Here is a 24,529-nt window from a genome sequence, read left to right as displayed (position 1 = left end):
TGTCCAAAGTTGCCTGTTGAAGCATTTATTTCCAAGACAAATTTCAGCGCTTTATCTTTTAATCCGGGAAATGACACCAAAGGAGAGTCATGAGAGGCATTATTTGCTCTTTCTGTAGAGCAAATAATGAAATAGCTTCAGTTAATGAATATGTTACAGAGTTTTCAGGTGCAGCTTAAGAAATACTGGGTAATAAGTAAAATTATTAAAAAAAAAAAATTCCCCTTATGTTTCCATTTAAAACATTCTTTCAGACTATGCGTATTATTTTGAACTTCATTAGGCAGTTTGAGGATTTTTAGCCAAAATTCTCTTGGGCCTCCTCATAATGATTATGCTATAAAAGGTCTTAAAATATTTTAAAAATAAAATAACATTCAATAATGAGTTGTATTATTTAGTATCTATAGATCTCTGCAGAAGAAGACTTTTTTTTCTGCCCAGTTAACTCTGGAACCACTTATTCTATCCTTATTCTTTTATTTCTTGCAGTGTTACCATCATCGTTATTAAACATTTAAGTACAGCTCTGCATGCACTGTCATAATGACTTGACAATATTTTACAAGTGAGAGAAAGTCAGTGTTTGCATCTTCAGTAGCTTTATCCAGACCTCTTAGAAAAGCCTTTCTAGCAGCAATATTTATTGGGTAGGACTCAGAGTTTGGCCTTTGTTATTTGATACTGTTACAAACTCAGAATTTTCCACAGATAGGTATCTGCTGTAATTGCGTCTGATTTCTCTTAATGCATCACAAATATCCAGAAACAAGAGAAATAAATTGACTTCATAAAGAGGATATTAAGTACAGGAAAGACTAAAATGCTCTGAATATTCAGGTACTATTTGGTAGGCTTGCTTATTTTCAAGAACATATGCTAGAATGTCTTATTTTAGAGGCAGAGATCATCTCCAGGTCTGGCTTGTACTGAAATAAGACTGATAAACAAGGTGCCTTTCTTTAATTATTAGTATTTTTGCCTGTGGAAACATTGAACTGAAACTACCCACTCAATTCTAATCCACAGGCCAGCTAGCTGAGGAGGCAGCCTTTCCAATTTGGATTCCAATTTAGACAATAACAAAGAGATCCTTATCCTATCATCTGCCTGTGTCCTGCTCAGTACAATAGAAGAACATAACCATAAAAAATCAGGCAGTTTTAAAGTCACGGTAGATATGAGTTCAGTTCTGAGATTTAGAACCCAGTAATGGAATATTTTGATTCTTTTGAATAATAAGCTAGTTTGTCTCAGAGTTGTAAATTTTTTATTTTCTAAACTGACATGACTCATATATAAAAGATGCTATTTGGTAGCAACTCCTGTTCTGATGAGAGTGCTGGTGTCATGCTTTTCATGAAAGAAAAGAATTCTAATAGTAAAGTGTCAGGTAATGATAATTTTAACTGAAATCAACATATGCAGAAAATTTCCGTGTCTGTCTGATTTGAGCAGATTTTTTTTTTTTAAATACATCACAAAAATCTGGAATTTAAAAATAGTTTGCAGTGCAGGGATTAGAATGATTTTTTTTTCTTACTTTTCAGAGTAAGTGGAGACCATCTGTCCATTAATTTTTCCCCAAGTTCCAACTGTAATTATTTTGTAGTATCACATAGCTTCATATTTCAGCATTCCACTCATATGAAATGTTTTATTTTTGACACATCTTAAGGGTATGCAAAAACATCTTTTCCTGACTCAGTCCAGACTGAATGCTAACCTGTAGATCATGGCTTAAATGTTTTTCTTGCTTGGCCAAGATGCATCCTCAGTTTAAAAGATATCTTCCTTATTTGTTTTTTGTACATATATCAATTTAAATATTTGCAGAATGCAGTTAGCACAAAACTGACATTTCTCATGAGACTGTTCTTGAAATATAAGATTTACTGAGCAATTTAGATGTGGGAGGAACCCAGCTTTCATCCTGGATGCATGATGTTCTGAAAATAGAAGTGGTATTTCCGATGCTTGCTTATGATCCAGTTAAGTTGATATGTGCTGGCAAGGGTTTTTGAGAGCTGCAAACATTTCTTATTTTCAGGATGTCTTCTCAGTTTTAAATCAAATCTCCATTTCTTCCAGATGACCATTAGACAATGAGGCAATCATCTGTTTGAGTTCTGAAATTCAAAAGAACCTGAATTCCAAGACAGTGGGTTCTGTTCAGATTCTTTTTTAAGATTTACTTGTGGTTGTATTTTATTTTTGCAGATGTGAACATCACTCTCTATCTTCTGGAAAATGTGTCTGTGTTGTCTTCAAAATATTTTTAATTTGAAAAATAATGATACAGAGTCTCCTTAATTAGGTCTCCAGTTGTGATAGCAAACAGCAAGGGAGCAGGTTTATAAGGATAACTTATGTGACATTTTTTTTCTGTGTATGCATCCTCAGGACCAGATCAAAATGAAGGCATATGTTGTTAAGCAGTTGGAGAGTGCTGTACCTGCCAGTAACACCTCTGTATTCTAAAGGGAAGTGCAGTTTTGTACATTAATTCCTTATGATGTATAGCTACATACATGTGTTGCCTGGGACAGATAGCACTTCAGCTTCAGCCAGGGGAAAACAGGACAGGTGGAATTTGCAAACTTTACGGACTTCTCAAACGAGTAATGGGGGACCGTGCTTCTTCACTGCTGAGGGACATGTGCTGGGGAATCAAGAACTGGACCAGGCCCAGGCTTGAGAGTCCAAGACTGTCAGGGATATCCTGTTAGGGTGTTTAGCAATGACATCAGTGCCTTTCAAATCCACATCAGCTTTTACTTTCAGTGCCTCTGGAATGAGCAGAAATAGTGAAAATTACAGAAAGGACAATGCTGTCTTGGTGTCTAATTTTTTAATTTTCAAGTCTGTACTGTGCCTAATAAGAAGACAGCTAGGTAAGCTCAGCTTTTCTACAATAGCTGCAGTGGTTAAGTGCAGAGGGATGCACTTAAAGTTCATTCTTACCTACTCAACAGAGAAAGTTCACACTTTCTCTTTGTGTACATGGCCACAAAGCTGTTGGTAAATGTTGAAGACAATGATCTTTTATCATTTTTGTTAATTTATTTGTTTATTTTGCACTTTTCATCAGGTTGCTCAAGGTTATGCCCAGTGGGGTTGGAAGATGGAGGCACCACAATTTCTCTGATCAAGCTGTTCTAGTTACTAGTCATAAAAAAAAATTTCCTCATGTTTAAGTGGATTTTCTTCAATTTTAATTTGTGCTCATTGCCACTTATCCTCTCAATTACTACCACTGAGAGGCCTGGCTCTCTCTTCTTTGCTCCCTTCCATCAGGTATTTATATACATTGCTAAGATTCCTCTAAGCTCCTTCTTCTTGAAGCCTTCCCAGCTCTCTCAGCCTTTCCTCGTATGGCAAAGACTCAAGTTGAATTGTCACCTTCGTGGCCTTTCACTGGACTAACTTCAGGATGTCTATGTATCTTCTGTCCTGGGGAGCCCAGAACTGGCCACTCTGCAGCTTGTGTGGCCTCATCCCCGCTGAGCCGAGGGCAAGGATCACCCACCTCAGCTCACTGGCAGTGATTTTCTTAATGCAGCTCAGGGTGCTGTCGGCCACCTTTTACTGCAAGGTCACAGTGTTGCCTTATATGCTACTTATTACCCAAAAGGACCCCCAGGTGCTTCTCTCTAAAGGTGCTTTTGAGCTGGTTAGACCCCAGCCTACACTGGTGCATAGGGTTTTTCCTCCCCAACCCCTTATTGAACTTCATGAGGTTTCTGTCAGGCTATTTCCTCAGTCTCTTGAGATCTATGTGAATAGCAGCACAAGCCTCTGGTCTCTCAAACACTTCTCACGATTTTGCATCATTTGTAAATTTGCTGAGGTTGCACTCTGTCCTATCATCTATATAGTTAAGTTATGATGCTCAAAATGGTTATCTTCACACTGATACTAATTTATGTAGTATTTTCACTGAGCTGCCATTGCCTTGAATTGATGAACAGAGGTGATAGAGGTTAGGGGATAGATGTGCTCTACGCAAACAACTGAAGACCAGGACAGATGTGTGTACACAGATAACTGAAGACCACTTCTTAGTTTCCTGTAACCTGACAAGGGGATCCAGAACAGCAGTTCAGATGTAAAGGATATTGGACTTGGAAACTTAGGTGAATCTAGTTATGAATACTGTATAAATGCAGGATTTTCAGAGGCAAGGCCACATTGTGACTTCATTTTGAGCATCAAATGCATTAGCTTTGAGTCTGGCTCACTGAAAAGGGAGTAACCTCTAGCACATGTTTCTGGTTTTCACTATATGCCCCTTCTACCTCACACAAGGTAGAAGTAACTCTCTTAAAGTTACTGGTAGCTGTATTTTATTCTGAAGTAAAGTATGTTGCTCATTATGTTTAAATGTCTTTATATGCATTGCTTTAGAGAAAATTTAGGACATAGTAATATCATGAAATTACCACTGCTGTACTTAATCTGTATCCTATATAGTAGTTCACAGTTTTGGAGATCACACTTAATGGATAATAAAAACCTTTCCAATATTCTGACTTCTTGGAGATATGTTATTTTTATCAGGAATATTAGTTTATTGGTTATTCATTTAAGTAGGCTCTATTTAAACATTTCTGTAGTTTTGTTCAGGCTAAAAACGTCTTGGCCATAATTGTACTGACAGCTGTGGATCCAGTTATCCATTTGTATAAAAATCAAAATATTACTCACAACTTTAATGCTGAAAATTGATAAAAGGGTGGACTAAAATTTAAATCTGGAAGCCAGAGAAGGAGAGAAAAAATTGTTTATTCTTAGAATGTTTATAAGGTGAAGTTAATTTTAAATGTGATTCATACTGTGGTGTATGCAGTGATGGTAGCTTCATAAATTAAATAAATCAATAAATGAAACCAAAATAAACTTCTTGGCTATTGATTGCACCATATTCTAGTCTTAAAGAGTTATTCAAATATTTTTCCTCCTGAAAGTATGTCTAGAACTTGCTACATAGATGTGACCAATTTGTAGAGAAAATAGTTGTCTGGTAGGTTTAGCAGCCTGTGACTTTCATATCCAAAGATCATGGCTGGCAAGTTGACCAGCTGCTGGTTCATATGTTACAGGTGGGACCAGCAAGGTTGTGCTAACCCTTGCTGGTCTATTTGCCTGAGAAAAGTTCATACAGGTATGGAAAGCATTATTATTTGGCACTCCAATGCAGAACATTTTATCCACATTCAGTTTATCACTAAACAGAAAGGAAATGGAAATATATTTGAAGTAAGTGTGATAGGCTCAGAAAAGTATTGGTAATAGTGGAGCTTCTGTGCTGTGGTCACCCTTGGCTGATGGCTCTGATACAGTTAGTTAAGATACAGATGACATACACTGCAGTGGGGCAATATGGAAGCTGACAGTTGGAGATTCCTGCCAGGGGCATTTAACATGTAAAATAGGATTAGGGCAATTGGGAATATGGAGAGAAAGAAGGGTAAATTCAGGGCAAGTATAATCCCTATCATCATAGGTCAGGGCTTTTTACAGACTCACTTAGGTGGTCAATGCTTTCTTAAGATAATAGGTCACAAATTCGTGTTAACAGATAAGCTTGAACCTGTGAAGAAAGTGAAAACTTGAGAACAACTGTGAGAACAACTGTTACCCCCATAAAGTGAATTTACCACACACGGTAACTATGTCAAGTGTCCTAAGCAAGTTGTAGTCTGATAAGAAATTAATTTTATTTTTTTTCCCCAGAAGTTTTAGGTTATTCTTTGCTCAGATATAAGTTTATAAAGGGCTTGAAGGAAGAAAGGGAAGGTGGTCATCTTAAGTCAGGTAGCCCTTCACTTTAGGTAATGACACCTTTGTGCTTGGCAGGTTGTTCTTATGCAGCTATGAGAAAGGTTGCCTTATCTGTCACTTGCATACCTTGTGTCAGAGCTCTAAAGAGTGAATTGAAGTGAAGGTAGGCTTGTTATCACAAGTTTCAGTTGTTTTTCAGGTGATGCCACATATGTGCTATTGCCCTCTGCTGAAGAAGAAATTGAAAGAACCCTTTTCTTTTAAATGTGTTACTGAAAATGTAGTTCGACCTTGAGAAGATGGTATCCAGGTTATATTTTCACTATTTCAAAGCAAAAATGGAGGTTATATTCACCTTCATTTTTTCCTGTCTGCAATGCAGTTAGAGGCTGGATTTTAAATGCAACCAGACCTTCTTATTTATGATGTCCTGGTTAGGAGGACACTGACAGTAGTGCTGAGCACACTGTACAAGCCAGAACAGGCCACCTGTGTTTTCCAAACTGCATTGGCTCTAAGTATACAGAAGTCAAATTTATGTGTGTAATCTAAGTACTGACATACTCAAAATATATTTGGATTCAAGTTACTTAATATATCAACATTTTTACTATCATGTTTTATGGACTACCTCACTTGCGTAGTAATCTACCTTCTTCAACTCCTATTGATTTGAGTAAAATCTGAACCTAAAATCTGCTTAGGAAGAAATAAAAGGATTCAATATTTTTTGTGATAAATATATTTATTCATTGGATAAATAGTGTTTGAGATTCCAGTGTGCTTGGTCACATCATATGTTCAGTTAATGCTTTTTGTATTAGGCAAGAGATGGGAGGAGGGGATAATAGTTTTTGGGAAAAAAAAAAAAAAAAAAAGAACCAGAAAAAAATCTAAAATAACGTTAAATAACTCATATTTAATATTTTCAGAAATATAGCTCTTTGAGTACAGGTGCAGTTAGCAGCAACATTGCAGTTCTGTCAGAAGACCCTATTGTTTTGGGTTGGGATGGACAGGAATTTACTAGGCAATCAAGCCACCGTTTCTACAAACACCATCTGCTGTAGGGGAATTTTTCCTCATGTAGATGTACTGGGAAATCCTTGATCCTTCTTTCCTACTACAGATGATATGCTCACTCATGTGCTTTGGTATTTTTGGATTCTGCCCAGTACCAGGTCACCTGTTAATGAGGCAGGTGAGGGTGCTGGCTGTCACATGGAGCTCACCTCTTATCAGTGTTCCCCAGCTCTGTCTGCAGCTGCCTGGCGCTGACCTGGCACACAGGGGAGTCACTCAGTGATGGAGTGGAACCTGTATTTTTGTGCAAGCTATTTTTATTATACATTAATTCTTGAAAGTGTTTCTTCATAGTGCATGTGAATCTTGAGAAGGTAGTCTTTACATGTAATATGGAAACAGTAAAGGTGTTTTGGACTCATAGTGCTGCAGAATAACATGTTTTTAAATTTCTCTGTTGTTGGTGAAAACAGTGACTTAAGAAAAATAGGATAGAAAAATTTTGGCGACAATTAGTATGCCTCACCTAAACTTCACATGCAATTTGCCTAACAGTATTTAGTTTTAGATAGAATCTTTATAAATAGCTACAAAATTATATTGACATCATGATGATTAAAATACCAACTTTTGTAAATAAATGTGTTAAGAAATCATTTGAATGTTTATAAGTGCCGAATTTTTTTTCAGACTCTTAAATATATACTATATAACGTTAGATTTAATAGAAAGATTAATACATAGATACTTGATTTTCAAGTATTCCTTGCATCCTTTCAGTACTTTAAGGGAACTTATAAAAAAAGCGAGAGCAACTTTTTAAATGGGCAGATAGTGACACTACAAGGAGGGGATGGTTTTAAACTAAAAGACAGGAGATTTTAATTAGATGTTAGGAGGAAATTCTTTAGTGTGGGGGCGATGAGGCACTGGAACAGGTTGTCAAGACAAACTGTGGAGGCCACATCCCTTGAAGTGTTCAAGGCCAGGCTGGATGGAGCTCTGAGCAACCCGGTCTAGTGGAAGGTGTGCCTGCCCATAGCATGGGGGTTGGAACTAGATTATCTTTAAGGTCTGTTCTGTGATGCTATAGTTTTGCTAAAATGGGTCAATGCTATGTCTATGTACCTATGTGTATTTATACATATATGTATATATGCATAGATGAAGAGCTACTTTCTCTGAGACTAGAGGCATTTATTTTCCTTGAAGCCTGGAATCTGAAATTAAAACTGACTTGTATTTGTCATCTTGAGAGATGAAAATATGTTGCAATGTGCAGATGGAACATGTTCATATACTATGGTGCTTATGGCAACAAATGGCTGTGCTTCTAATATAGCTTTGTGTCTACTCCTTTGCTGTCCTATTTTTTTCTCTTTCAGTTACAGAAAAAGTTTCCATGTGAAATAGAAATTAACAAATATACTGGACCAAGTAATGCTTTAACTTAATGTTTTATGCATGCAGTGGTAATTATAGTAAACCTTTCCTCAATGTCTCTCCATTTGACGATACTATTGTCAGCATATTATGGAAAAAGTTAATTAAAGTTAATTAAAGACCTATTTATGAGTAATTGAAGTTGTATTGTTATTATAAATTCTATTTTATAGATGACCATAAAGTATTTTCAAAATTTCTACTTTCTTTTAATGACCTGGTCAAAAGCGATTTCCTTTTTGTATTCATATTTTAAAAAATTTAAAAAAGGTACTTGCACAAGGAGAATGAAGGCAGTTTTCAGTCTCCTGAAACAATTTCCTGAAAAAATTAAAGCCACTTCATGGTAAAATGAGGCTGGAATTAACCTGAGAAACAAAATGTCCAATCTTATCTGATATTGGAAAACTTCTTTAATACATTTCGGGTACTGATCTTGCCTCATTTTTAAACTGGTTGAATTTGTCTTGCATGCTGCTCTGAAAAACTGTATTCCCCCTAGACTGATTTTTTAATAATTCTGCACTGTTTCCCTCTTGCTTAGCTTCAGTTTAACACCACCAGTTGTCTCTTGTCTGGCCTTTTTTATGCCCAGTGTTCAAATCTTGTACTGTTTCTCACTTTAGTTTTTAAACTATTAACTTGGCAATGTCATCTGATAATGGGTTAAATGCCCAATGAAATTCCAGATATATTAGAGCTACTTTTCCTTTTTTAGTCTGTGAAAGAAATTATGTGCTGTGTGACACCTTAATAAAATCAAATGCATTTACTTCTTTTCCTTTCAACCATTTCAATTTGAATTTGTAGCAAATTTTTAACTCTGGAAGTCAGCCTAGGCTTGAGTTGCAGTTGGGTTTGATTTTTTTTCTCCTTTCTTAAATAGTTACATTACTTTGTAATGTCTGTTTAGAAATTACCACCCCCTGGCTTGACAGAATAACAGAATCTGTGATCACCTCTGTTTACTTCAGTTTTGGACTGGGGATGATGTAGTTCATCATGGGACATAGAGAACACTGTATTATGCGAATTCTCCTTAACCCTGATCCCAGAGTAGAATATCATTCTTATTGAAAGCAGGCCAGAGATAATGTTTTTCTCTGTATAGATCACTTCTATTCCAGTCCATTCTAACTGCAAAACTGTTGTGTATTGAAGTCAAAACTATCCAGTTGTCCTGCACAGTGTTTTGTTGAACTATACTGTTCAGTATAAACAAGTTGTTGAAATTGGGATTCTCAAAATTTTGTTTAGTACTGGGTCTTTTAATATTTTCTTTATAAACTTTTTGCATATTCATTGTATTCTTTAAAATTTTAAAAAAAAAAATTATGATCTGGATACAGTTTTTAACAATTGAAAACTAGTAATACCTCTCAGCTAGTGCTTGTTGACCCTGCTTTGAGCAGGGGTTTTGCTACACGATAGGGAGTAAAAATCTGTCTCTGCTTTTGACACTGACTGCCCTTAAGCTCACTTGCAAATACTGTTCCTTTTCAAAATGACAACAAAGCTCATTGCTTTCTTAAGCAAACTTATTGTTAAACTATGAGATTTAGCATTTCTATACTGTGAGAAATTAATTTTGTTAAATCCAGAACAGATTTTATGTGATTCATATTCAGGGAGAAAAAAAAATAAATCAGTTTCCTCACTTTTCATATTAGCTCTGCTTTGCCAGTGGAAACAGATTTAGCTTTTTGATTGGACTGTTTCCAAGATGCACTGAAGAAGTAATATAAAATTCTTAATTTTACAATCAGCTTTTAAACCTAGATTAAGATATTTGAAGAAAAAGAGGTTGCAGAGTTAATGAAATGGTAGGATAACTCAGTTGAGAACCTCTCCAAATTTCACTTAGTGTAAATAGAGAAAAGAAAACCGATATGAATGGAAAGCTGGTAACTTTTATTTTATATATATATATGTATTATTTCTGATCGTGGAACATATGATTAGGATGGGCACAAAGAGAAAAGTATTACTTAGTGGCATGAGCTGTAGTGAAAACGAACTGAACTCTGGACTTACCAGGCGTGGGAAAGAAAGAATTTTAATGAATTGTTTTGAACAAGTGATGTTGAGGCATCCTAGAGAGGGATTTACATAGGTGGCCAAGAACTCAATTTTCCTATGGTTCAGCAACCTTTTCACCAAAACAAAGGACTTTTAAAGAATTGTATCTGCCAATGTAAAGCTCAGCTAGTTACTTGAGATCTGTGTTTCATTTCCCTTGTCTGCTTTTTCAGCGGAGTCAGCAGAGAAAATTAGTGCTTTTATTTAACCTAATACATTTTAACATTTTTCTGCATAATTATGCAGACTTTTCAGAAATTACTGGATGGCCCCTTGAGCAGAATGAGGATCACTGCCCTATCTTAACACTTTAGAGTGTTACAACTTTTCTAATTTGAAGTGCTTTCAGGACTGCAGTAGGTAGAATTTGGTGTTAACAAGTAAGCTATCTCAGCAGTTGAATTCTTCTATTAAATGGTTCTGAGATATGAACTTAGTGGTGCCATAAGTGACAGAGTAACTGGTCTCTTAAATTTTGACAAGTGATAAAAGCATATAGCTAAGCCTCCTGCATTCTTTTTCAACACAACATAAGAACCTGCAATGTTTGTGAAGTCACTTTTCTAGTACGTTAGGGCCAATTTGCATTGGAAAATTTTGCAATAATTAAGTAACAAGCAGTTTTCACTACTTGTCCCATTTACTCTCTGCTTTGGTCTCCCTGGTTTGTGGGGAGAAAGATGGTCTTTTTGGCAGCTTAAAGGAATAATAATCTGGAAGTTCAGAGGTGTGCTTTTGTTTTTCATGAGTACTGTTGAGATTGCCCCAAACAGGCAGCAAGTTTTAGGAAAAAGTCTGCCATTTGGCTGTAGCAAAATCAGCTGCATGGTAATGGGTGCAGACAAAGAATTTGATACTTGCTTCAATATCCAGACAGTGAGCAATAGATAGGTTATAGAAAAGCCAAACAGAACAAAGAAGTTGTGAGTAGAACTTCCAAAGCTGACTGAGTGCTTGTCTTTTGATTTGATCTGAGTTTCAATCTAATTCTTGCTTCTAGTGCAGTCCTTCGTGGTTTACCTGGCTGGCAGACCTTCAGGTACACATAGGTACTCAAAGGATCGGGAAATCACGAAGTTCTCTTGCAAAGTTTTAACTCAGTATTGAAATGTGTGGATTATGTACGTATATCAAGATTAAAAGATTCAACTATCTTGTGAAAATTCGTGTTCTGGATGTCTCTATTTAAGTAGAAAGGTGATTTCATCCTTTTGTTAACAAAACTATTTCAAAATATTGGTTTGGTTATCAAGTAACTTTCCCAATATTTTGTATTGGAATATTCTTCTAATAAAGATGATTAAAAATATTATTGCTCTCAGTATGAGTAGTATGATACCTGGAAGATATTTTCTTCAAAATTCTACGAAGACATCCTTTTTCTCTTTAGGAATATTCTCTTTAATTCCTGCACAAGATTTTAAAAATATAATATATTTCTTATATCTGTCTTTACCAAATGTCTGACCTATAAACCCGGTTTTACATGCGTAAGGTCTTGTGTGTTGTATTTCTTCTGGCAGGCAATGAATAATGAAAAAAATATTATTTTCATAGGGAACTGATTCTCATTTTCCCTGCTGAGTCTTAGTGGTGGAAAAGCCAGAATAAAAAGACTCTGCTCACTGCAAAGCTCCAAATCTGTCTAAAGGTTACATTTATTTTTTGTCAGTTCACATTAATATAACTTTAGTCATTTTCAGTAATAAATGTGTGATTAAAGGTTATCCATATAGCTAAATAGCTGTTATTACCATGTGCCATTTTAGTTACTTGCATAATTTGTCAACTCTGTATGCAAACAGACAGTTTACAAATAAGAAATTTCAATCCCATAGTTACAATCATAAATCAATAGCAATTGTTCATGGGTTGATCCAGCTGCTTAGCACCCACCTAACAGGCCCAATTACCTTTACATTCATCTAACATTTTAGGTTAGGAAGTAGTTTTCTGCTGCCTTTATGTTCATGCACTGAAATGTAAATTTAATGCTTATCATTTCTTGCATACATGATTCTTGGTACTGCTTCTAGCAAACCTATGTTTTTGTATTGCCTGGTGGTATCGGTTATTAATTTATGCAGTTGTGTTTATACTACTCTATAAGAATCTCCAAGTGATCAGCATCACAGATTAAGCTTATTTCAAATACAGAACTGGAGGCAACATCCTGGGCTTTAGTCCAGTTCCTCAAAGCTGGAATTAACATCAGCTCCTTCTAATAAACTTCCCAAATAGCCTTCTAAGAGCAGAACAAGTATAGTGTTTGGCACCTCAATTCAAATTGGATGGGACTGGTGATTGGCTGTTTCCATGAAGTTTCAATACATTTTTTTAAATTTTAACAAAAATTTCAGTGACCATTTTGAACTTGTTTATTCTTATCCCACCTGTGAGCTTCCCCTGATTCTTTTTCTCCAAGTTTTTAGTCTTGCGACATTATAAAAGCCACTTTGTGCTGCCTTCTCAGATTTAATTGTCTCATCTAAATTCACCAAACTCTTCTAATTTCATCTTCTATCAGATTTTATTTTCTCTCTTAAAAAAAAGAGAATTAACTAAACAAATTCTGAACAGTCTCCCACATACATTATGTCTAGTGGTACTTTGAAGTTAGTGCAGCTTTAAATGGGGACTAGACCAAATAATGCCAGAAGTCGTTCAAGCCTAAGTTACTCTATGATTATTCCTCCTTCCTGTCAACAGAAAATAATCTGTTAAATAATCTGTTTAACATCTATTAAACTCAGCTTTTTAAGTGTACACCTCAAATCATTTACTTAATCCTCCCATTAAAAGGATCAACAAACTCTTTCCTGCTTCCTGCAGAATCTTCTCCTGTTTTGTGACAGTGTTTCATGTCCACACATCTGGTGAAGAATACAGAAATAAAAGACAACATACATGTAAAGTATAGGCAACTATCATGAAGTCTCTTGCATGATATGTCAATGTCAAAATTCAGACAATATATTGATGTTAAGAATATTCTTTGTTAGTTATATGGGGAACTTTGTGCCACTATGGAGGCACAGTAGGAGTTTGCATCTGGCCCCAACAGGCATAAGCTGCAGGAAAGGAAGTAGCAAAACCATCAGCTAAGTAGAAAGAAGAAACATCCTGGCTCTGTATTTTTTTCTGTAGGGGGGAGAAGGAATGGAAAGAAAAGGAGAGAATTGTTTACATGGAAAGAGGCGAAGGTGAAGAGCCGTGTGAAGGGGGGTTTCTTGGAAGGAGGTGAGTAAAGCTAATGTGAAGAGTTTGTAGAAGAGAAGAACTGGGAAGGGCTATGATGTGTGATTTCACAGAGAGACAGGCTTTGTGTGTGTGTATTGGGAATTTCCTGCATGGAATACACTTTCTTTAAGATAGAGGCCGTCTGGCTTCTGTCTGCATTATTTCCCTAAGGAAGTGCTGAATTTAAAATGAATCATCCCCTCAAAACCTGGAGAAAATCACTTTTTATTAGTTACCAGGGACAACACAGAACAAATATTGTAGCTGAAATAGTCATATAAAAGTGTAATCATACTTTACATAATTTACCTAAAACAATGGTCAGCATTGGTGCTTGGCTTGATCTCCATGTTAAGGATTAAGTCTTTTGCTGAAGGGCTATCCTTATGCAGTTTGTTGGTATTGAGAAGATGAGGAGCTTCATGTTCCTAGTGGGTTTTATTACATGCTCTAGCAGTTGGCTATCCCAGGAGGAAATATTGCAATATCTTCACATACAGAAGTGGGTTTCCTTAAAGGAATTTCATTTACATTATGCCATATTTATTTGGAAATAATTGTTATGGTACCAAAGACCAGAACCAGAAAGATACTGAAAAAGTGTTTTGTAATGCTTATTTTTAGGTGACTGTCTCCATGTATCTATGGGTTGGGTTAAGTTCCTTTAGTGGTCATACAATGCATATGGAACTGCATGCCTCAAAAAAGAATCGATCTCAATTCACTGAATGTTTCTTACCCAACACCAAAAAGCTGGCCAGTTTGTTTAAGGTACCTTACATGAAATTCACTCTCAGGCCTTGATCTTCAGTAGCTTTTTCTGCTCCACTGAGAAACTGCCTTTCTTTATATGGAGAAAGAGTGCTACTGTCTGCACTCTTTCTATGAAGAAATCTTTCAAAACATGGTGCAAAGAGAAGGTAATTGTGGTGGTGTGTTTTATAATGGAGTTTCTTAACTAAAATACTGTGTTGTTTTCTATACAGGATTGAGATTTCAACAGGAAAGACAGCCTGATGTTTACATTCAACTTAGATACTGCTTTTATTTCTCACAAGTGAATAAACTTTTATATCTAGTTCTTTCGCACTGTGCACTAGGGCTTTAATAGCTGAGCTATTGGGGTAAGAGGGAGGAGGGAAAGAAGAAAGTAGACCTCATTTTATCTTTCTGGGTGTTGTACTGTTTTCTTTGAAGCATGACAACCATGATCATACTTTCTATGCAATGCTCTCAATAAGGTATGCTGAAGAACAGTTTTATGGGTACTGATAGACTGTGTTGTGATTTAGGCAGCAGACTGCTCAGTTGCCTCAGGGCAGAGAGGATTCTACCTCTCCACTATTGATTTCTCTAATTTGCTATTTCTGAATCATTTCTTGAGCACTTAAGTTCTTTCCAGATACTATTTTAGATACTTGTTTGGTTTGGATCAGATCGAAATACCAGCGCCTGGACTGAAGGGATATCACAGTACACTGCTATCAGAACTGCTATACTGTGGAGAAGCAGCAAAATTTAAAATTTAAGGAGACTGGGAAGCAATCTCATTGCTCTCTGCAGCTTCCTGAGGAGGTGAAGGGGAAAGGGTGATACTGAGCATTTCTGCCTGGGATTCAGTGCCAGGATGCCTGGGAATGGCTCAAATCTGCAGCTGGAGACGTTCAGACTGGGCATCAAGAAGTTTTTTACCAAGAGGGTGGTCAACCAGTGGAATAGGCTCCTAGAAAGGTGGTCAATGCCCCAAGCCTGTCAGTGTTTTAAGAGTCATTTGAACAGTGCCATTGGTCAGCCCTGAAATGGTTGGGCAGTTGGACTCTATGGTCATTGTAGGTCCCTTGAAATTGAAATTTTTTAGTTCTATTCCTAATGTGTTCCTGTATAGGGTCTTAAGTTTTGGAAATGAGCTCTTTTCTCAAATAAAAATAGGTTTGAAACAAACAGAAAGAACTAACATTATTAGCAGAAATCCAGCCTTGAGCTAATTCCTTCTTTTTGTGTACCAATATCCTTTTTTAATTAATCAATTATGGGAAAATACAAAATTAAGTAATTTGGTTTGATATTAGCTTCTCTAAATAAAAATAAAAGAGTGATTATATTGATTCAGAACTGAAGTCCATCTAGCCCAGTATCCTGTCTGCAATACATAGGGGCATGAAATGGACATCAAGGGAAGATTGAGAACAGGGCAGTCACATAATACTGCTTTCCTTAATGATGTTCTTGCTTCCAAGTTTAAAGTTAAATAAAATACAGCACGTACGTGCTGCCCTGTAAATTCATTTCCTTGGAACAGTAAAGCTTCACAGGCTTCCACTGTGAAAGGATTCTCTGTGTTCACTGTTATACCAATAACTGTCTGCAGAACTGAAACTAAAGGAAACTGGCTGGTATTGGAAACTAAGTAGCAAGTGTTCTGTCTCTAGGAGGCTAAGTTATTTCAAAACTAAAGTTAATGGGTTTTAGGGGGTTGGTGTGCGTGAAATGAATTCAGTAACAAAATAAAATTTAGTATAATTGATACTATTGTAGACTATTTCAGGAGGAATGGTCAAAAACTACAGGGAAACAGGCTGTGTTATGCTCTGTCCATTAACTAACAGGCTTTGCTGCCTACGTTGCAAGCACTTAAGCAGTGACTTTGTGGAATGCAAGACTGCAGCTGGCTTTCAGTGCATGCTCCATATTTAAATAATGCTCTTAGTGGTGGAGCTGAACTTTAAATCACATTTAAATAATAAGAAATAGAACAGTTTTATTAAGCACAATCAATGTAGGGAAATTAAGTATAAATAGGACTGGAGCAGGTTAAAACTTGTTTTTAAAATAAAAATCTTGTCTGTAAATTTCTGCAAGTATTAAATGCAGAGGAAAGCATTGATTTGAGACTTATCTAGAAATTTGGCTGCAAATATTTCTCTGCATCATTGAAAAGAAGTAAAAAACTTTCATAGCATAGCCACAACATTCTGCTATTGACTTTTTAAAACCTAGGGAATAACAATGATTTGTCGGGGAGAAAAATTAGACAGTTCTCTTTCCCCATAGGAACTTGAAGCAAGGCTTTTCTAATAAAGGTGGGAATTAACCACCTGAATGGTTTTCTGGCATCTACAGCTGAAAACTTTGTCATCATTGTAAAAGTCAGTTTTTGAAGTTCACAAGGTACAAAGGAGCAGTCATCAGTAAAATATGTGGGTGTATTTTAGTTTGTTGGATTTTTTTTAACATTTTTCGGGATCATTGAGGGGATTGGATGAGGTCTGTTGAAATATCAAAACGACTTTTTGATAGGGTAGCCAAGTTGATACCACAGCTGATTAATAGAGTGCTATTAAATATTGGAGAGAGGTTAGCGTGTCACATTTACAGAGGTGAAGGAAGTGACAACCAAAGTCAGAGATTTTGAAATTATTTAAATTGGCCACAAACAAAAAGTTGCTCTTGAGGGATTTTTTTTCCTATGGTAATTTCTTTAAGAGTTGGTACTTTTTAATGGGATTATTTCATGTAAAATTTATTCTGAGGTTGTTTAAGGTTTTTTTACTTGCTACATAATTGATACTAAAAGTTGTTTACTATTTTGAAGATAACCTAAAGTGTACTACTGATTTAAAATCTGCTTCTCCTTTGCTTTAGATGGAATATTAATTTCTCAATCTCCTTGCTTTTTGTGAAATGCTTCTGAATCTTTTTTCTTCCACCTTCCACAACCAGAAAAACGATTTAAAAATTAGCGAGCCAGTATCTGCCTGTAATTATATACAGCAGTGTTTGTGTGGCTCCACTGTAGAAATAATTGAAAAGATCATGTGCTGATAAAACTCCTCATAAAATCCTTTCATACCTTTTCTACAGTAGTGTTAGATATAATTTCATTAATTATTTTAGATATAATTTCATTGTTTTAGAAAACAATAAAAAGATATATTTTTTATTGCAGCAGATAGCTATAGCAATTTCTCAAAAAATGAGTGACAATTGTAAACTGAATGCACACAAAGGAGAGGCACACAAACATTTCTTGGATAATTAAAGGAATACAAAAGTGTGAATTTGCCCTGGCAGCCTGTGTGATAAACTAAGAGATGTGCCAGAAACAGTGAATAAAAGAAGACTTACATCCCTTCCTCGCAAAAACTGAGTTTCTTTGCTGTGTTGTTTTCCTGAGGAGCAGTAAGGCAGAGGACTTGAATAACCTAATGATATGACCAGCTGTGTATGTGCACTGATGTATGTTGGTGCATGGGATAAAAAAAAATTTCTGCAGGCTGCCTAATAAATACTATGGTAGAAGTGTGTATAGTGTGGTGAACCTCCTTGCACTGAATGGTGCAAGGCATCAAGGCATTCATCTGAATGGGGGTCAGGTCTCACATTAGGACATGTAATGTCTAAAACTAAACCCAAATGATACTGCCAGTACTGCTGTGACCAGGTAGGGTGCAAAAATGTGTACATTGGGCTGGGGGGTTGGTGTAACTTACCTTTGCCCCACCACTGTTCCTGCTGCCAGTGGCACAGGCATACTCACAACTTCTAGGAGTTCAGCTGAGTCCAAAATGCCCTTGCTGCTCCCCAGCATCTGCTTTGAAAGTAAGTCCTTGGGTGTTTGTACAGGCCCTCTGGCAATGCTGACTGAGAATGTCTCAAGCAGCTTTTCCTCTGCCAAAGTACTCAACAGCATTCCCCCCTTCTGGTTTACGTCCCATGAGGATTCCGATTATTTTTATAGAAATGTGACTGGTGAGCATGGTCCAGGAAAGCAGTATTTTGGTGTCACTTGGAGCATTCAGTTGTATGCCACCAAAACTGCTTTAGACTCCTGTAAATTGTGGAGAGGTGTTCAGTGGTTTTTTGTAGCTCACCTTGTTCTGCTGGTGCTGGCTGTCTCCACAGAGCCCATCTTACCATCCCTTTTTAACTTGACTTGAGGTGCAGGAAAAAATAATGAAGGCTCCCTAAGGCTTGATTTGTTGTTTGTTTATAGACATACTATAGTTCAGGCAGGGATTTTTCTGGGATTTTTTTTGCGTGCTGACAAGGGATAAACTTGATGTAAATAGATGCTGGTAATAGTCAGACATCCTTGTTGGCTATAGAAACTCTGCATTTTCGCAAGGCTTTGTGTGTTTCTGATGTTTCCTGGCTGTGCAGAGGCAGGTAGATCTCCCCAAGTGATGCTCCTCAAAACGAGTTCCCTGCAGCATGCTGTGCTCACTTGCCTTTCACCCTCCTAATATGCAAGGTCACACAGAGAGGGTTTCTCAGTACTTCGGTGTTTTTGATTACATGTGTGGAGAAACAGGAACATGTGAGTTCAGCCGGAATCAAGATGACCACTCTGTGGATGTTTACTTTGCTCATTCTTGCCTAGGGAGGTAAAACAAACTTTTACTGGAATATTTTGTTGCATAGGTGGTTATTAAAGGTAAAGCTTTAGGCACAGAAATGTGCATCCTTACACAAGATAGGTTCATTAGATTCAAGGTTAATGCCAAGAACTAAACACGTAACAATATTCTTTTTTTGTTTAGTCAAGTGTTTTGGTTGGTTGGTTAGCTGGTTTTTAGCATTATCTTTTCAATCTATCTTCTATCTTCTTAAGTTATTCTGCTTCCCTGGAATTTTCTTTCAATACATGTTATTTTACAAAGACAATATAAGTATAGAAGAATCAAGTTTTGCATAGTTGAATCATGATGGAGGATTCTTTATATCACTCAAATAGAATTAAGTAGAATGGTAGTCTTATTTGTACCTAAAACATTTGAAGTAGATACAGGATGCACTGGCTACCAATAATAAAGGAATAGCAAATAAATTATAATTATTCTTCTGGTCTTGAATTAAGGGAAGTAATATCTCTACTTTTTTGAGTTCTCAACTCATTAATATTTTATGCTAGTATTTTCTAATACTAAACTAGTGTAATTCTGGTTAAAACTCTCTCCTCAAACTCTGAAGGTGGATTCAGGTTTCCATACTTCAGAACATCTTGATAAAGTATTTTATTGCTCAAGTTCCTCAGTCAAAAATGCTAGAGTTTGCAAACTTATATAATGAGGCATCGGAATATGCAGAAAAGTGGTTGATAATGAATTTAAAACCTTTTCTTTAGAAAAACTGTAAATCAAAAAACTTTTTTTTTGCTGAGAATGATAAAAAATTTATTAGGAGAGTACTTCTGTTAATTATTATTTTTTGTCTTTTCATGTATTTGACAGGAGTACATAGTCAATTGTACTGATCTCTTGTGAAGCTGGAAAACACCCAAAAGAAAAGGACAAAAAAATGCACCCTTTTATTCAATCAAGCAGATTTGGCACAGTTGTGTGACAGCCTAAAGGCTCCCTGCACAGACATGTCGAGTTGCTTCAGTCAGGAATATTATCCAGGCCAAAAGCAGGCAAAGCTCAGTTTAGGGGAAAAAAAAAAAAAAAGAAGAAGAAAAAAATAAGCAGAATATTTAAATTTAAATTTAAATTATGCAAATGCTAATAAAGTTTTTGTAGGGAAACCTTTTAGATGTTTCTCTGCAGGCTGAGGCATTGGTTTGTAACCAAGAAATGATAGCTTAGTGTGCAACTATACTGGATCGTTCAAAAGCTGAACTGCATGAATTTAACTAGGGAAAATAGCAGTCTTTCCATACCAGAATATATTGATATCCTTGTAGGAGCAAATACAATTTTAATAGAGAATTGTAGAATCTTTTAGGTTGGAAAAGACCTTTATGGTCATTGAGTCCAACCATTAACCAAGGACTGCTAAGTTCACCACTAAATCATGCCCCCAGGTGCCACATCTACATATATTTTAAATACCTCTGGGGATGGTCACTCCACCACTTCCCTTGGCAGCCTGTTTCATATTCCACATATTGAATAAGAAGGTAGCATTTGAATAAAAATTTTGGTGGTAGATCTGTTACCTTGACTATAAGAGTAACATTATTTATTAAAAGACCATTACAGTAGTGGTAAGGAGAAGCATGATTACTTTATGCTTTATGGGGTCCCTTCCAATTCAGCATATTCTGTGATTCTGTAATTAAAACTTAAAAAGCCAAAATGTAGTAAAAATTTATTGCAATCCTAAGATTAATATGAATGCATTACAGTCAGACAAGTGATATTAGGGATTACTACTAATTAACCATAAGTGATTCATTGAACACAATGAACTTAGTTACATTTTGTACAAGTTTACTGCTTAAAAAGGGCTAAGCTGGAATTCTTGGAAATGATAATTCACTCTTTATGCACAGACTTGATTTTCTTTTCTTGCTTATTTGGATGAGGTGGCATAGGCTTTCGTATCACTGTGTTCTTGCCAGCAACATTTAGTAATTCATTCTGCCAGCCAGAATGCCACCTGAGATATTACAGTTTTCTTCTGTTTGTTGAGGTGGTATCTCTCATATAGAAATCTGGATATTGGAAGAGGGACTGTATAGTGGAAAGTAATATATTACTTATTATGGATTATGGTAATTACAGAAAGATCGCTCTCAAATACCAGTTTGTCAGCTGAAGCTGCAGTTATTTAGTGATTTTGAAAATCAGGCAAAAGGAATATAAAATTGTGTTATTTCAAAAAGAGCCACTGTCTGTATCGCCACCACCCATTAGGGCTCTATTTCAAAAGGTAATTTAAATTACAGTAATTTATTCCAGTAACTTTGCACTTATTGTTTGTCAGAGGACTCTGGCAATGTTTATCTTCAATACTGTTAACTTCAGTGGACTTGAATTGCAAGTATTTTAGGTGACCGTCTCATTGAAGGACTGTCATCTTAATCTATGAAATCTCTCTACAGTGAGTCAATATAAACCACAGATACAGTAGGTATTTGGAAATTGATGATGATGATGATGATGATGTATAGATTTGAATTTGTCAGGTTAAAACTTCCACCTAGAAATTAAAAATCCTTTTAGAACTGTTTTATGTGCATTAGGCAATTATTCTCTTTTTTAGCACTATCAAATCTGATGAAAAATTAACACAAGTTCTTTACTGTAAAAGTAGATCTCCAAAAAGAAGAATTTAGTTTCATTTGCATTATTATTGTTCAGAACATAGATACTAGGAGGTATACTCACGTATTCATAAGAGATGCAGCATCTGTTGGGAAAAGGGAAAACAATTCAAGATTTAAATCCATTTACTCATTAAAAAGAGCATTTATTCTCAACCTCAGAAAGAAATAAATATAGTTGTTTGAAAAGTTAAAATAACTTCAGTCTTTGTTTTTTTAACTGATGGATGTGACAGATAATTTTGTTCTCCCCTGAAAATATCTTGTAAAATGTACAGAAAAATGTTTTAATCGTGACTGTAATAATCAGCTCACTGTTATTAAAAGAATGGTTAGTACTGAGTAACTTCAATCCTTTTTGTATTCTTGGCATGTAAGAAAGACCTATATTGAAGCATGAACAGAACATGACTTTGAGTAAAGTGTACTCATTGCTTAATTGAATATATAATTCATTGTATCATTCATTTGAATATATCATTCATTTTATATTAAAAAAACCCTACCTAACCAGTCCTCTAGTGTGCATGCTCATTATATTGAAATTAAGACCTTCTGTTGCTTAAGTGCTTGTACATAGAAGCACAAACACATCTAAATTTACTCTCTTGTGTAGGCCAATTGAATTAACTTAGCTGCACATTTGAATAATATAAAAATGCACATAATGATCAGTAGAACCAGGAATCATAATTTCTTTTAGAAATCACATGTAACTATTCACTTGAGAAAGCAATTTATTGCTTTCTCTATAAAAAATGGAGAATCAGACAAATGGAAGGATCCAAAAAAACTAAGTATGTTAATGTTTTTGCTTTGAAATGGTGTAGTTTGTCTATCAAGACCAAGAGGGCATTTTCTATATGTATGTTTTAAATTTCTTGTTTAAGGAGTAAAGATTTTTCCCTCCTGCTGAGTGAATGCTGTGCAAGTCATTCATTAAAAAAAAATAAAATTTTGTATTTTAAGTATGTTGTTTATTATTAAGTCAGTTCTTTTATTAAATCAGTTCCTTCAGAATAACTTTATATCTGAATATTCTTGACACATACAGAATCATTTAATTAAAAAATAAACCTTTTGTTTTTCTTATTTCAGTTCAACAGAAGAGCAGTTTCACTGGCAAACACAAGGTAATGTACTTATCTACATATATGTATTGCATATATTCTCTCCCAGAATGATCGTTTTTTCCTAAAGAAGATGGAGGAGAAAAAAACCCATTTATTTATGTGAGGTTTTTTGTTGTTTGTTTGTAGGTTTTTTTCATTGCTAGTTTGTGAAAACTCTACTTAAAAGCTGGCAAAATTTGACAAAAGTTGCTGTGGTTGACCAAAGGAACACTGAAACTAACATAGAGTTTTGAGAGGGGGCATTGGTAAATGTGTCTCTAGTTTTGTTAAGATTAGACCTGAACTTTCTCATTTTACTTTCAAAAGGATGGCATAATTTTCAGTATGGCCAACCTCCTCTGAACGTGTGATCTTGCTGTGATCTCCAGTCCTTCATCAGCTGTGAATGCTTAGTCACATATAACTGGTTTTACCTTTTGTCTTGTAACTGGTTTTACCTTTTGCTCTTCTTTGACATTTTCATGTTATTAATTTTATCACAGATGGTCAGAAGGATATAGAAGATGAGCTCACCACTGGTCTGGAGCTGGTGGACTCATGTATTAGATCACTGCAGGAGTCAGGAATACTTGATCCACAGGACTATTCAGCCAGTGAAAGTAAGTTGCTAGAAATACGTTTTCTAGAAAATGTCATGCTTTAAAACTGAATGCATGTCTTTTAGTGGGTTTTTTATTATTATTTTCTGATATTGGCAGGAGCCAATGTAGTTGTGAACAGGTAAATTGCCTCCTTGCCTTTGCAAGTTAATTTTTGGGTTTGTTTGTAATGGAGGCAATCTTGTTACTAGTTTTTCAGGAGAAACAAACAAACAAACAAAACAAAAAGAAAGGCAACCCCCCCACATAAGTATATTTTAAGGAAAATATTTTCTAGTTATAATGTTCCTGTACTATACTTTAAGGTCATGTCACAAAACTTAAACATCACCACCATAAAAGCAACTTTCAAGCAGCAGTTTTTGACTGTGCAAAAGTAATAAAAAGAAAAGTAGTGTGTGGCTGTGAGAAATTCTGATGTCTCATTGTGACCACTTGGCCAGGTACCTGATATTGCTTAAGACTAAAATTTTCTAGTGGATACACAGACAGAAATAGATGAACTTTTTTAAGATGAAGCACAGAATGGCAGCTGTAACAAAGCTGAAGTCTTTTCTCAAAGGTTGGCTCACTGGTCATTTACCAGCTATTCTGTTTGCAGAATTATGCAATAGATTCTTGGCCAGGACCAGCCACTGGGTAAGTGAATCAAGGCTAAGCAATAGCAAAAGGGAACTAGGGACTTGCCACTCAACATATTTGTAGAGCACATGTCTACCAACACTTGTGCTCATGAGTCACACTGAGACACTTTTCCAACGTGTTAACAGGTCTGTTACCAGGTATAGCACTAGATAATTAAAAATTTGCAGGCTACCTCCCGAATTTCTTTCCATTTCCTCAGTCCCCTATCTCATACTCTGTTCCCATCTGCCACAGTATATATCCACTTTCACTTCACTCCCACCGCAGCTCCTGACAGTGGCTTGGCTTTTCAGTTTTCTCTGGTATTGCTCTACATCTCCTTCCCTGCTCAGCCAATCCCCTGCTGCCCAGTGCCTTCTGACTGAGTCACATCTTTTGAAGTGGCTGCCCAAATTCAGTTTTTTTGAAATCAAAGGGGATAATCTCCCCTTCATCTGGAAAGGCTGATGAAATGTGAGATCCACCTTCTGTAAAGCATCTCTAGCAATGACAAGTCATCACCTGCAATGTGGTCATCAGGTGACAGAAGATATTGC

The 24,529-nt window shown here is 35.9% G+C and overlaps 1 protein-coding gene across 10 annotated transcripts in view; it reads left to right on the top strand.

The window, feature by feature from the left end:
- CTNND2 (catenin delta 2) overlaps positions 1-24,529 on the top strand; it is a 629,651-nt gene that overhangs the window by 301,646 nt on the left and 303,476 nt on the right. For 6 of the 10 annotated variants that reach the window (XM_050328022.1, XM_050328047.1, XM_050328015.1 and 3 more), the window contains 3 exons: positions 13,477-13,569; positions 22,715-22,749; positions 23,232-23,348. In XM_050328022.1, coding sequence (XP_050183979.1) covers positions 13,477-13,569; positions 22,715-22,749; positions 23,232-23,348 — 245 coding nt within the window. The remainder of the gene's footprint in view (positions 1-13,476; positions 13,570-22,714; positions 22,750-23,231; positions 23,349-24,529) is intronic. The other 4 variants (XM_050328005.1, XM_050328001.1, XM_050328028.1 and 1 more) reach the window with 1 other exon arrangement.

Source organism: Myiozetetes cayanensis, unplaced genomic scaffold (genome assembly GCF_022539395.1).
Source record: "Myiozetetes cayanensis isolate MyiCay16 unplaced genomic scaffold, myiCay2020 scf1, whole genome shotgun sequence".
NCBI classification, from domain to species: domain Eukaryota; kingdom Metazoa; phylum Chordata; class Aves; order Passeriformes; family Tyrannidae; genus Myiozetetes; species Myiozetetes cayanensis.
The sequence above is the reverse complement of the archived record's forward strand: the minus strand, read 5'-3'. Positions and strand labels throughout refer to the sequence as shown.